The 14012-nt window shown below is 34.8% G+C and overlaps 2 protein-coding genes across 2 annotated transcripts; both read left to right on the top strand.

Annotated features, from left to right (window-relative positions):
- Positions 1–234: 234 nt before the first annotated feature.
- On the top strand, positions 235–6027 carry LOC135073130 (uncharacterized). The gene is made up of 6 exons (XM_063967173.1): positions 235–449; positions 2306–2432; positions 2913–3056; positions 3148–4686; positions 4773–4964; positions 5288–6027. Exons 1-6 carry the CDS (start codon positions 345–347, stop codon positions 5428–5430), a joined length of 2250 nt encoding a protein of 749 aa, XP_063823243.1. The 5' UTR covers positions 235–344; the 3' UTR covers positions 5431–6027.
- A 2652-nt stretch (positions 6028–8679) lies between these two features.
- On the top strand, positions 8680–14000 carry LOC135073131 (monocarboxylate transporter 9-like). The gene is made up of 6 exons (XM_063967175.1): positions 8680–9163; positions 10206–10476; positions 10979–11320; positions 11402–12001; positions 12897–13088; positions 13754–14000. The coding sequence occupies exons 1-6, from the start codon at positions 9086–9088 to the stop codon at positions 13897–13899; spliced, it is 1629 nt and encodes a 542-aa protein (XP_063823245.1). The 5' UTR covers positions 8680–9085; the 3' UTR covers positions 13900–14000.
- Positions 14001–14012: the final 12 nt, after the last annotated feature.

Raw genomic sequence — 14012 nt, 5'->3', positions numbered from 1 at the left:
TTTTGTGCATTTTTCAGCAGATTATTTCAGGGTATTTGATAGAATTTCCTAACGAAAAGTTTCGATTCAGGAGGATTTAATGAAGTTACAATGTAGAGTTTAATCTAAAGGATCTAGACGAGGACAGCGGCTAACGCAATGTTGTGTAGAATAGTTTTTATCTTAATTGTTTATATCTACAAGGGCTCCGTCTGTTACATGGAGCTGAATCATTACTGTATTAAATACAAGTGTGTCATATGTATTTTATCAGTTCAGTAGGAACCGCATGCAAAGAGCGTTCGATTCGCTCCAGTGTGGCACATTTATTGGCCGATAAGCATTAAGCAAATAAAATAATAAAAATGGCGAAACCAGTGACAAAATCCAAAGTGAAAAAAGATGGTGATTTCATCCCGCCCGACGGGGGTTGGGGCTGGATGATAATTTTCGCAGCTGGATTTTCGAATGTACGTATTTTATAAATAAAGTTATTATCATCATTTACAGTAGAGAGGTATGAATAACCTTTGAAAAATAAAAGATTTTTTAAATTGTGCGATGGTTTTTCATAGATTTTTGGACCTCTTCAGCTTTTTCTTTACATAGGGAAAATAAAAATAAACCGATAACCGGTGTAAAAGCTAGTATAATATTACATAGGAGATATGTAAGTACCTACTTACGCTAATCTTATGACAATAAGCGAATTTATAGCTTAGCATGTTTTATTTATTTACGACTGCAGTTTATCAATACTGAACATTATCACACAATATAACCAGGGTTGTAGCGGTCTACTTTCTGAAACTAATTTCAGTTTATCTTCTAACTTACTGCAGTCTCAAATATTTTCTAGCCAGATGACAAGTCCAGAGTCGACCAGAATCAATTTTCCTTAGTTACAATTACTAGAAATATTTTACAGTCCAACTGCATACAAACAACAGCACTGCATACACGAATATGAACAAATTAAAACATTGATTTCAATCACGTTCTCACAAAAGATGACGTGCATTCAGAAGTCACGTAAAATGTGAATTACCTACCTAAGTAAGTAATCTTACCGACTTCTTCAATGCCTAATAACAACAATACGCTATCATAATTTAAAAACACTACGAAGAAATGTTTACAACACACAATTTAATGAACTGCGTTGCACGGGTAATTTTTTCATCTTTTTAAGTAGCAATTAATTTTTATTTCCTTGGAATCGGGAGATACTTTTGATAACCCTAATATCACGGCGGATACAACTGCTTTTCAAAGTCTTCTTATTAAATAGGTCGTGACCTTTGCGATAGTACTATTCGATTATTCGTATCACACGACTGTCCAAGTTCTGGATCTCTCTAAACTTTTAATTAAACCCGAAGATAAATGTATAAATCTTCAAAAGAGAATGGAAAAACACCGGCAATTATTGTAATTCAAGCCTATGCAACAAGCTTCCTTATTAAATAAATATAGAATGATTACGTCGATTACTTTAATAGCATTAGACACGAAGGGAAACTAGGAAAATGTATCTGATCATTATCAAATATACATGGTTTTAAAGATTTTCTCGTTAGACCCATAGTTATAACTAAATGCAATTGCCAATTAATAATGTTTCTTCCCCGATTCTTCCGAATTACGTAACTGCTTATTGCCACCAGTAACTATATCGGTGTCATTCAGGAACTAATTTATAATAATGTGTACCTAAGCTTTTTTCTGCAGTTTTGCCCGATTAAATTCAGTTTGGTCGCAGATCGTTATTATTTATAGTCTACATGTAAAGTTTCATCAAAATCTGATCAGAATTTTTTGCGTAAAAGAGTATTAATGAACATCCTCACAAACTAATATCCGCATAAATAATATTAGTAGAATTTAACAAGTTTATAAATGCGTACTCATAATTGTGTAGGTATTCATTCGTTGCGCAGAAGTCTAGACACGTGATGAAAATAATATTAAACCTACTTCTCATATCTCGTATTAAGCAGAATACTTACTTTATTATGCGATTTATGTCTCGTGATAGCCTTTCTTATTGTGAAAAATGCTTATCGCATAATATGAGTCAAATAATAAATAAAAAATAGGGCATGTCTGGCAATTCGTCACACAAATGACGATCTAAATTATTTACCAATCAAAGTAATTTTGTTGATATTTGCTTTTTCACGGGACTAAGTATTTCTACCTCTAGTTCCCACTTCTGCATCCTCCGTGACCAGGATCTGCAGCTTTCTGACCGTCAATAAAAACCCAACCAGTCAAATTTGTCGCAGGGGAAAGTCTTAAAACATGTTTACTTTTCTATTGTCAGCTGTCAGCGCTGCCAATTCTCCAGCAGTTCGGGCTACTCTTCCGTGACAAGTTCGCTCGGCTTGGAATCAGCAGCTCGCAGACCACCACAATCATCAACATGAACTCGGCCCTGACCTCTTGCGTCGGTGCGTGACGCGCCTCGATGGTAACTCTCTGATACCATACCGGCCCATTGTAACTTTTACACTATTTGTTTATTTGATAGCGCGGCTGAGTCCTATCTTCAATGCAGTTTTCCATCAATTGTATTGCTCACTTCCCGGTCGAAGGCTTGTTTGCTGTATTAGCAGACTATAGAGGTATAACTCGGATGGCAGGTTTGGTAATGCTTCCATGAAGCATCATATTTAACTAGAGCAATAGTTGACGTACAAATTAATGAGCCTTCTCACATATAGATGAGATATCAAAAATTATAGCTTAAAATTCTTAGATACAAACAATGAATGGCAAAAAACCTCAGTAGGTAGGTACTTTTTCAGGACGGTATAGTATGTAGAGCTTGTTTTAATTCATTAACTTAAATTAATTGCACTTAACACCATAGCTTATCGAAACAAAGATTAAAAAGATATCAGACAATAACGTCGTATTTTTTATTTCAGGTTTAGCGAATGGCCCCGTTTTCAAAACATTCAGCTACCGTCAAGTCTCTCTCACAGGAGCCACGGTAGTTTTCATAGCATTGATGCTAACAACATTTTCCTACAATTTTATGAGCTACCTCATATCTTTCTCCATATTATACGGTAAGTTTATCGCATTACTTTATTGGTGCTTACTGCAATTGCTTATCACATAAGTATTTATTAAACAAATAGGTATATTTGTATTTTCCAGGCGCTGGTTACGGTATCAGCAGTTCTGCTAATGCTCTGGCTCTGAACACTTACTGGAAGAAGAGAAGGAGGCTAGCAACTAGTTTGTCATGGACCACGACAGGACTTGGCCCTATGCTATGGCCACATATCATCACTGGTCTCTTTGCAGTGTTTGGCGAAACAGGAGCTATTCTTATAATAAGTGGAATTTCACTACACGCCATCGCATGCGCCCTTCTATTGCAACCAGTTGAATGGCACTCTAAATCTCCAGAGGAAGAAAAACCGGTGGAAGAAAAAAAGCTTCTTAATAATGATCTCAATGGAAAGCACGCAGACTTAGAAAAAAATAATCAAGAGAGTGGCTATTTCAGCCAAGTTTCAAAATTTAAAAATTTAAGTGCCTTTTCTAGTCAGTACCTCTATAATGAAGATGATGCTTTTAACACGGGTTACGAGATAACGGATCCCGGCATTCCTATGATGCTTCGTGCCAATGATGGGTACTTCAGTCAATCGAGGCAGTCAAGAAGTCGATTATCTTCAAGAGAAGGTTCTAATAAGAATTCTCGTTTAAATTCTAAGAAACCATCGATGACAAACTTAACTGAGAATCGTTCACGAAAATCTTCTACTTTATATTTGAATGAATCTAAAAAGAATTCTACTGCAAATCTTGGAGCATTGGCAATTCAGGAACGAGATACTTATAAACCAAAACGAAAGACATCTATCACTTTAGACACCCAGATTCCAGAATCTGAAATAGAAGACTGCCCTACGCTAAAAGCGCCACAAGATTTAAAAGCTGATGAAAAAGCTGTAGTCGAAAACATTGATCCTGAAAAAGCTAAAATTATAGCTGATAGAGCAGAAAAACATCTTGCAACTAGCAAAAGTATGAAATCATTTAGAATGGATGGACAATATGGAGAAAAATACTCAAAAGATAATCACAGTAACATTTCTTATAAAAATCAAGATGACAATGATGAGAAAAAATATTTAAAAGACAATCATAGTAACCAATCGTATCGCACTAGACATAGAAGAAAATCGAATAATTTTAATTATGAAAGTGAAGTTTTAAAACAAGCTTCCCTAAAATTAGAACAGTATTTGAAGGATAATGAGGATAACAAGAACCAAGCTGATAAAATCAAATTACTAATTAACGGTCCCGATGATGAAGACGATCAGAATGATGATGTTTTTGAACCAAAGAAAGAAGAAGATGATGCAGAAGAGGAAAATTTAACGTTCTGTCAAAAAGTTGCTATATTCTTTGATTTGGATCTTCTCAAAGACACAACTTTCATTAACTTGATGTTGGGTATTACGTTAGCTAATTTCAATGAATTAAACTTTTCAATATTGACGCCATTCATTCTTGGAGACTATGGTTTGTCTAAATCGGAGGTGGCTTTCTTCATGTCACTGTTAGCTGGAGTCGATCTGTGCGTTAGGTTTTGTATTCCATTTGTTGCTGGAAAGATTGGATGGGATAACAATTCTTTTTTCCTATTCGGGGTTATGTCAATGGCGATGGGGAGAGTAGGTAATTATACTTTATACTATGATTTTATTTGTAATTTTTAGAAGTAAACTTGATTTATATGACAAATTATGTTTGTTCCGTTTCAGTTCTCTCAATCTGGCAGAGTTACGGAGTGGTACTACTAGTGGCAGTAATGATTGGCTTTGGGAAGGGACTTAGAACCGTTTTCATGGCCCTGGTCATACCCACGCATGTGCCTCTACACAAACTACCAGGAGCCTCTGGAATTCAACTCCTTACTGCTGGAATAGTGTACCTCACATTGGGACCGTTTGTAGGTATGTAAAATTCTGAAGTTATTTGGGTAATTTATCAACGATTATTATATTGCATTGATATAATGATAAGTGTAAATGAAATATTACATTGCCAGTCAATAAAGACAGGATATAGGGCAATGAAAAGAATTTCAATGAATAATGATTATTCATTTCCTCTTGCTATTTTTATTCATTTTACATGCTTTGGCATCCCCAAACCGTCTAGCCAGCGCGTGAAGGCCAAATCTTCTATTTGCCTCTTACATCAAAAAGGATCGTGATCCTGCAGTTATATTAGACTAAATGATCTGATGATGATGACAATTTTGATTTCTTTGCAGGTTGGATCAAAGACAATGCTACTACAGCCGTAACTCTACACTGTCTCAACATCTTCACATGGCTTACAGCTCTTTCATGGGGCCTCGAAAAGTACATAAGGTCAAGAAGACAGAACAGCACTGAAGAACTCGTCAAGGCCTAAAAATAGAATTTAACTTAGAATAAGTATTTAAGATAGTTACATAAGTATAACAATATTGAACATTGTGATAGTAATGAGAATTACTTTACCTAGGACTTATAATCATGTTAAAGTTTTAATTATTAAGTAGAATATTATTTAAGTGATATTAAACTATTGTTAAGGTACACTTGTACTAGGCGCTATGTTAGTCGAAACACCAAATATAGCAAAAAGTAAGTTAAGATTCCAAAAAAGCAGATGTGCGTATGATTTTTTTTTTTAAATATATTAAGAAGATAATGGTTAAGTGTGTATAGTTTTGCATTTTCCAGCGAATTTAGCTTCTTAAGCAATGTTTAAAGTAGACGATAGAATTTAGCTAGGAAAAAGTGGCAATAATTTTTACAGTGTATCTTTTTATTTTAAACAAAATTTCCAGAGCTTTTGTTTTAGGCTCAGGTTTTAGGTATGTTAAACAATATTATGTTCATAGTATGAGTGATATGACTTATAATATGATGTCTTTATTTTTTATTGGAAAACTAATCTAGGTATTAATAAATTGTTATTGTTAACTTCCAATGAACCGATTAAATTAAACAATATCAAAATAAATTGTTGTTTTTGTTTGGTGAAACATGCGAGTAGGTAGGTACTTTTAACTATTTTATCGACACAAATGCCATTGTATGAACAATGTCATGTCATTGAATTAACTAAAGATTAAACTAAAAATATTTGTCATTCTAGATTTAAAGAGTGGGTCAATAGAACTGAAGTTCAATAGAACAGGAACTCGTTAATCAAGGAATCAAATTAACTGGTGTTCAAACGTCAAGTGTGGGGTCAAAGGAGTTTGACAGTGCGTGCGGGTCATTGCATCGATATGACGTGTTCAAACGAGAAGTGATAATTTTACACGTGAATTAGTTTTACGAACTCTACATACATATTTTCTTTAGAAGTGTTGGTTACATAATGTAGGAATTTAGTGCGCATGTTAATAGTGCGCGAATGGTGCCATCCGCAAATGTTAATGCAGATTCAATTTCTTTACCGAATGATAATTTGATAAAATGTATTTTAAAACAGCTGTGGTTGTTATCGTACCGGTTTCGATAATGGTATCATTCATAGAGCAATACCGAACGCCTAATAAAACGTATGGTGCAAAGACGCTGTAGTGTGATGTGTATTCTCATTTTTATTGAAACAGGTAAATAATAGAGCATAATTTAGGAATGTTCTTCTTTCTAATACAGGGTGTGGTTTTGTAAAACAACGCCCATCTCAGGGGTGGTAGTACATATGAAAGTAATTACAAGAAAAATATAAATAAAATTTTAACTATTACTTTAATAATAAAAAATCTTGTTAAAACGTCTCCTAAAAGTTTCGAGATGGCGCTTGTTACCGCCTACACCACCCCCGCGTACCCCGCTACACCACCGAGCACATGCGGCCACCACCCTGGGAGAACGGGGGGACTGTATAGCTCGCCCGCATAATAATTCAATTTTCCTGATTTCATGAATTTTTCCATGAAAATTTAATTTTTTTTATGGGCGTTGTTTTACAAAACCGCACCCTGTATTTAATTTTTAACTTACCTACTGTAAACTACAATTTAAAAAAAACCTAATTGTTGATCTTGTTCAACAGTAGTTTCAAGTAAAATGGAGCATAGGGCGACATTTTAGCCAATGTCTGTGTATCAAAATTTTAAGACAATAAATATGTAAAAGCAACTATCGTAGTCTATAAAACAAACTACCTGCCTACTTATTTAGTTAATTTTAAACAGACTATAATAAACTAATTCTAGATGTTTAAACTGTTTGACAGTTCCGCTCTAGGACACGAAACCTACCGAGCGGATTTTATTTTTATGTATTTACATTTTAGATAGGCACCTTAGATAATAAAGACCACCGAAATAATCTAAATGAATTACATACACAGTTACACTTGTATATTTTATCCTCGCGAGACGATAAGGTAATTCTATGCGTGACCAAGTAATCGCTGATAGCCCTACTAATCTCCACAGTGATAGTTGCCCAATAGATTTCACATTTCAATGCATCATAAATTGTTATCATTATGTGGAGGAAAATGAGGGCGAGAATATTTGAACAGACCAGATCATCAGACTCTATTTTTGTAGCAAAATAAACCTTATTGCAATTGCATAAGATGCCGTAATATTTAGCTTGACGTGCTTTTGTTTGTCTGCGGGTATCACTGATTTTGTATTCAGTCAGAAACAAACAAGTAGGTGCTACAGAATTAAATAACTCTTCTAACTAGCTTAGGGAAGTTGAGATTTTGTAACAAACTGATAACATTATGGCCATAAGTTTACAAAAATAGGGAATCTCGAAATATCGGTGACAGACATCAAATCTTAAACTCAACGAGCTATGAAGGGTCGCAGCGTAGACGCAGGTAGCAAGAACGGGATTACAACGAGGGGCAGATGTGTGTAATGGGTACTATAATCGCCCACAGGACTTTTGGTACAATCAGTCAGTATGTTCGTAATCGTAGTGCGTCCCTGTTGTGTGATAGTGCAGTGTGACATTACGTTGTTTGTAACAAAGTTTTATCCATATTTGTACCGTACTTTGTGCGTCTTTGTAGGTACAGTTGTAGTTAAAACAAAATAAGATCGTATGAGGATTGAGAAGCTGTCTACTCTTACTAATGTTTACCAAGACTGTAAACTGTAGAGTCTAGTTAATATGAAAATTGAAGCAGCTGGTCAACGAACTTTACTTTTTTTGTCTTCAAAATTTTTTAAAAAGGACTCCAATTAACAGTTTTTACTGAAAGCACTGAATGTTTTAATCAGATCAACAAAAACGTGACAATAATAACTACTTATGTTATCAGAATAAAATTAAAATTGGTACGAGTAGGTACCTAATTAACTAACCACAATCGTCTAGATACAGACTTTTTTTTAACTTGTACGTTTTATGTAAATGTATGACGTAATGAAATTCTACCATTTGTTATTCAGCTATATAAGTATTTAAGAAATCATAGCTAGTCACACGGTTACTTTTGTAGAGTCTAAAGTCAAATAACTACTACGATTATTGACAAAGTAAAGATTCAATTTAAAGTCTAACTATTATTTCTAATTCATTCATTACAAAATGGTCATATTGACTCTACCTCTTAATTATCAGTTTATATTACAATGTTATTACAAATAAAAAGTTTAAATTAAAGAATCAAATCCAAGAAAAACCGGCTACAACGTTCAAACGTTATTTTGTGTGCATTTTGATTAGTTTTAACTGTCATTTGGGTCAACGCTGCATCAATAAGTAATTATAGCCCGTTGTTCTCGCGTTCCACTCGTACCGGCGAAAAATAAACACGTCTACGAGCAAATAACATTCTCGCTTGATAACAGGGAACATTATTAAAGTCAAACCGATAACAAGTCGGTATCCGTCATTAGGTGGCACTTACATTATTTCAGCCGAGAGCATCGCTGTGTCGAGTGCCTGACTCTGGAGTCAACAATCTTACGAAAGCTGAGCAAATAAGTGATAGTGAATGTTATGGCGCCGACTGTATCAGTGACTTTCTGCTAATTTGAAGATGACTTTCAACGCACAGTGATACGGATTGTGATTAATAAAATTTTAGTAACAAAATGACGAATATGGGGAACAAAGTGCCGCCTGACGGAGGCTACGGATGGGTCGTGGCCTTCGCTTATGCCTTGAACAATGTAAGTATTCTCTTGGTATTTTCTACCTTACACCTGTTATTAAGAAGAAGTTAAGACAAATTTGTAAAACAAAACACCATCACAAATCTTTAGCCAGATGTTCGTCGGTGCCGCCACTATTCAACTATAGTTTAAATATAATAACTAAAACAAGTTATGACAAAAAATATATAAAAGAAACAGTTCAATACGAAATGATGGCAACATTGGTCTAATTTGTTATAATTGCAATACAAAAATACAATTTAGTATTATGTACTTTATTGTATTATTTTATGTACTTGTTATTGTGATCGCATACTGTCACGATATCTAGGAGTATTTTACATTATTATATGACACTTATGCACCGAAATCGTAACTTGTGATAGTTACGAGTTCGACAACTAGGTATAGCAAACTCGTAGTACTCCAAATATTGAAACCCAATTGATAAGACCAGACGGAATATCAACTGGATTTTTGATGTAGATCAATTACTTAGTGCAAGTGACCTTTGTACTTTCTAGTAAAGAGACATACTAGTAACATGCAGTTAAAAATGCTTCCAACAGACAAACACTCCTCTAATATCGATTTCTGTAACTACTACAGTTAAGCTGAGTTCCACTAACTTACTTTAACCGTAACTATAACAATAACCGGTGTTTTTTGTATGGAGTTTGACAGATTTTTGACGTTTGTTAAAGTAAGATGGTGCAACTCAGACTAGGCTGAATTTAGTAAAGTTTAATTAATGAACTTAATGACCGGCCTAGAAATCCAATTAGCTAATTTAACCAGAGGGCTGTAACATATTTTCGAGGAACAACCAAACTAAACATCTCTAGTAGTCGAAAAAATACTTATTTTGCGGTTTCCTTTATCAACTCTACAAACGGCTTGTATATTATGTCGCAGTAAGGAAATACTGTCTTACCATTTAAAAAAGTCCGGCGTATCATAAAAGTAGAAAATTTCAAGGAACCTATCTGTCTCAGTGATAGGTGACGAACGTAAACTACTCAATGGAAACTAAGCATCTGCTGTAAAAACATTCCAGATTGTCGTGCTGCCCCTCATTGCCGGCTTCGGCCTAGTCTTCCAAGAGGCATTTGCCGAGACAGGCATGTCTGCCACGCAGGGCACCCTCGTCATCACACTCAACCATGGCAACGGAATGCTGCTCTCTTTCTTCGGAGGACCTGTCCTTCGAAGATTTGGGTACAGGAAGGTCGCAGCCGCAGGAGCCATATTCATCAGTGTGGGCCTCTTGATGACCTCAGCCGCGTCGAACTTCTGGGTCTTCATATTATCTTACAGTATTATCAATTGTAAGTATTTATAGGAACATTATTATGCAATACTCGTAATGCAAGACTGATAGTATACTTTGGTCTTTTAAAACTCAGGTACTAAGCCATTATTATTAGTTCCTAAGTAATCATTAGGCAGTTAAGTAGATGCCACCCCATACATATACATACATTGACATTTAACATTGCCATTTAGTACAAAAAAAGTTTCCTATTAACTCATTCATGACCTTGAGTGCTATGGGATTTTCATTTTGCTAATATTTAGTTATCTATCTAGCCTTTGTATAATTTATCAAAGAAACTGTCTGCGACAGAATGAGTAATGTTTATTAGAAACCAGCACAATGTTATTAAAATCTATGTTGCACGTACCTGCATTATTTTTCCATTGTAAAAGTCTTATCTCGTCGGCGTATCCGTATCGTTGTAAAGGATAACACAACATGCAATAATCTTCTTGAATTAAATAAAGTTATCTACGAAAAACAAGTAAAAAGCAAACTAATTTATGTTTCAGCAATGGGAGTAGCTGCAGTGATGGCAGCGTTTGCTTTAGCAATCAATTCATTCTTTAAAGAGAAGAGAGGGAGAGCTATTGGAGTGGCTATGTCCCTAACAGGATTGGGAGCAATCTACATGCCCCTACTCATGAGCGCATTAATGTACGCCTTCGGCTGGAGGTATGCTGTCCTAATCCTCGCTGCCATCTGCCTCCACTCACTCGTAGGCGCTTGCCTGCTGAGACCAGCTAAATGGTACTTTAAAGACCCTCCACTCACCGAAGAAGAAATTCCCTTAAATAGGGAACCGAGTACTGAGCTTGTAAATGGAAGCGTTACAACTTCATCTAAACAAACTGGTATGGATTATTAACTCGTAAATTATGAATAGTAAATTGTACATTGCTTTATCAATAAACATGAACCTTTTAAACTTTCAGGTATTCAATCTCTACCAAAATTAGAAGAATCTTTAGAAAATGGCGTTATACCACATCCAAAAAGTTTGTCAATGAGATCTCTAACCAGTAATAATAGTTTGGAGACAAGAAACGCAGTATCGCACCCAGACATACGTAAAACATCGACTGAGCCTCCGCTACGAGAAGCTCAGTACAAATGGTGGGAATCTCAAGAAATCAATCTGGGTAGTTCCTTCAATATATTTCTTGAATCTGAAGCAAAGAAAACCACAAAGCCTAAAGAAGTCGTCATAACAGAAAAGGAGCCTGAAAAAACGTTTATGCAGAATTTCATAGACTTTTTTGATCTGACTCTATTAAGTGATCCAATATTTGTGAACATTTTGATCGGAATGTCTGTAGCTGCTTGTGTTGAAACGAATTTTTCGTTGTTGTTCCCTATAATTTTAAAGGACATGTTGAAGTTTGAAACTAGTGAAATAGGACAAATAATGGCAGTGATAGGATTTTCGGACACGTTGTTCCGATTGGTGTCTCCTTTCATTGGCGAATGGTGCCATAAGCCACCGAGAGTCATGTACATGATTGGCTTAGTATTGATTGTCTTCACTAGAACAAGTAAGTAGTAATTTACTTTTACCCGTCACTACTTATTGAATGCATTAAAGTAGCAAGCACTTCTTTTATTATATCACCTCTATTTTAAAAAAGTAATAATTTATCGAAAATTTTCAAAGTCACGCGTTCACCACTCAAGCATATTAAGTAATTTTGTTTTATGAAGCATAGCTCATAATATCGAAGACCAAACAATGATCAGATTATCATGTAGAATAATGTCATTACTTATTATTATGACTTTTTATTTGTTTCCCAAAAGGTAATGGCCTAAGTTAGTTAACAATGTAGTGCGGTTATCTACCTTGCATTTCTAGGTCAAATGACGGCCGGATTCGTTTACTTATTGAATCGATAGTTCAATATCCTCAGATAAGACTTCGTTGCAAGCTTATCTCATTTTTAAGATATCTATAGCCAAATTGGAGCACTAGGTTTGAAGGTGATCTTTTCAATGAGTAATCTATTCATCATAAAACATCTATGTTTTTATGTAAGCCCTACTGGAATTAATTGCACATAATGCACCTCAAAGAACTCTTACAAAACTCGTATCTTCAAAATGCTATAAATTGCCTTATTATGCTCGTTCTCGTGACTCTGACATCTTTTTGTAGAGTTAGTAAAAACTACAATGTAAACTTTATGACCGATTCGATCACAAAATTTCTTCACTACGGCCCTTTTTATTATTTAATTATTGTTAATTTAATTAATTTTTTGCAGAAACAATCTCAAATATTATCTTTATAATATTAGTATGGACAACCGGATTTCTCTTTTTCTATTAATTTCATATTCTATAATACGTATACGTACCTCGTATATCTCGGTGGTTATCACCTCTTTAGTGTATGAAAAAAACTTCTAATTATACATTGTAATAACTTTTCAGTGATGCTGTTCACCACAACCTACCTGGGCATGATATTCGTTGCTCTGGCGATCGGCATCACCAAAGGCCTGCGGACGGTATACATGAACATAGTGATCCCAAGCTACGTGCCCATAGAGCGGCTGGCTTTCGCCTCGGGCATCCAAATGTTCCTTAACGGCATCACCATCATTGGTCTAGGATCTGTTTTGGGTAAGTGTATCTTAGTTTAACTAATATATGACTAAATTACTATCTCCCCTTAGAGATTTTCATAGTGGATCTCTAGATCCACTAAGGGTTTCAGGCTTTTAAAAATAGATGACTTTTAAGACATAATGTTCTTGTTCCGAGTAGGATAATAACCACTTTACCTACCTGAGACTTGTTTGAATTTTAGTTTAGAAGAATTGTTACCAACATAAAAGAAATCGATCTGTCTCAAGTAGGTATTAATATCCCAACGCTTTCTCACGTGACACGTGATTTTTTTGATAATTTTTGGTTATAAGCATGATTTTGCTTTTTTGAGTAGGAGGTACCCGGCCATAATACCCCTAATCAACTGATGAATGAAGACGTCACAATGTGCCCAGATAAAGTAAATATTTTATGGCCAAATTCCAATAATCATATTTTTGTGCTATTATTGTTGTCAGTAATGGAACACAAAAAAAACAAATGGAACAATAATTCCCTAATAAGAATTAGGAAAACATACCTCCGTCACAATGTGGCGGTAGCGATCTTTATCATAGACATCATCCTTGAAAGAGATTAAATAATTAACGAATATTAGACGATTAATAAATTAATAACTGATTGTTACAATCAGTCACGTATTGAGTTATCAATTTAATTTTTTATTTCTTTTTCAGGAAGAATACGTGAAACTTCAGGGTCCTATGAAGTGCCAATTTTAGTATTAAATGCAGTCACCCTATTTACAGTATTTATATGGTGTGCTGAGTTTTTGTACATCCGAATAAAGAACAAAACAACTACGAAAGAACAAACCATCTAGCTGGGCTAGAAAAACTGCCTTTTAAATGTAAATTGATAGGTAGGTGTAAGATATTCAATAATACTTAATAGTAGGCTATTGTATAAAATAATTTAATTTTATTATATTTTTTT

The sequence above is a fragment of the Ostrinia nubilalis genome, chromosome 7 (assembly GCF_963855985.1).
Source record: "Ostrinia nubilalis chromosome 7, ilOstNubi1.1, whole genome shotgun sequence".
Classification (NCBI taxonomy): Eukaryota; Metazoa; Arthropoda; class Insecta; order Lepidoptera; family Crambidae; genus Ostrinia; species Ostrinia nubilalis.
This window is presented reverse-complemented; position numbering and strand designations above follow the sequence as displayed.

Bases quoted from the DNA above. Each gene is read 5' to 3' on its own strand.
- LOC135073130 (XM_063967173.1), top strand. From the start codon at position 345: ATGGCGAAACCAGTGACAAAATCCAAAGTGAAAAAAGATGGTGATTTC. The intron at 450-2,305 runs GTACGTATTTTA...TTCTATTGTCAG, and splicing joins TCGCAGCTGGATTTTCGAAT to CTGTCAGCGCTGCCAATTCT. The intron at 4,965-5,287 runs GTATGTAAAATT...ATTTCTTTGCAG, and splicing joins CACATTGGGACCGTTTGTAG to GTTGGATCAAAGACAATGCT.
- LOC135073131 (XM_063967175.1), top strand. From the start codon at position 9,086: ATGACGAATATGGGGAACAAAGTGCCGCCTGACGGAGGCTACGGATGG. The intron at 9,164-10,205 runs GTAAGTATTCTC...AAAACATTCCAG, and splicing joins TCGCTTATGCCTTGAACAAT to ATTGTCGTGCTGCCCCTCAT. The intron at 12,002-12,896 runs GTAAGTAGTAAT...ATAACTTTTCAG, and splicing joins GATTGTCTTCACTAGAACAA to TGATGCTGTTCACCACAACC.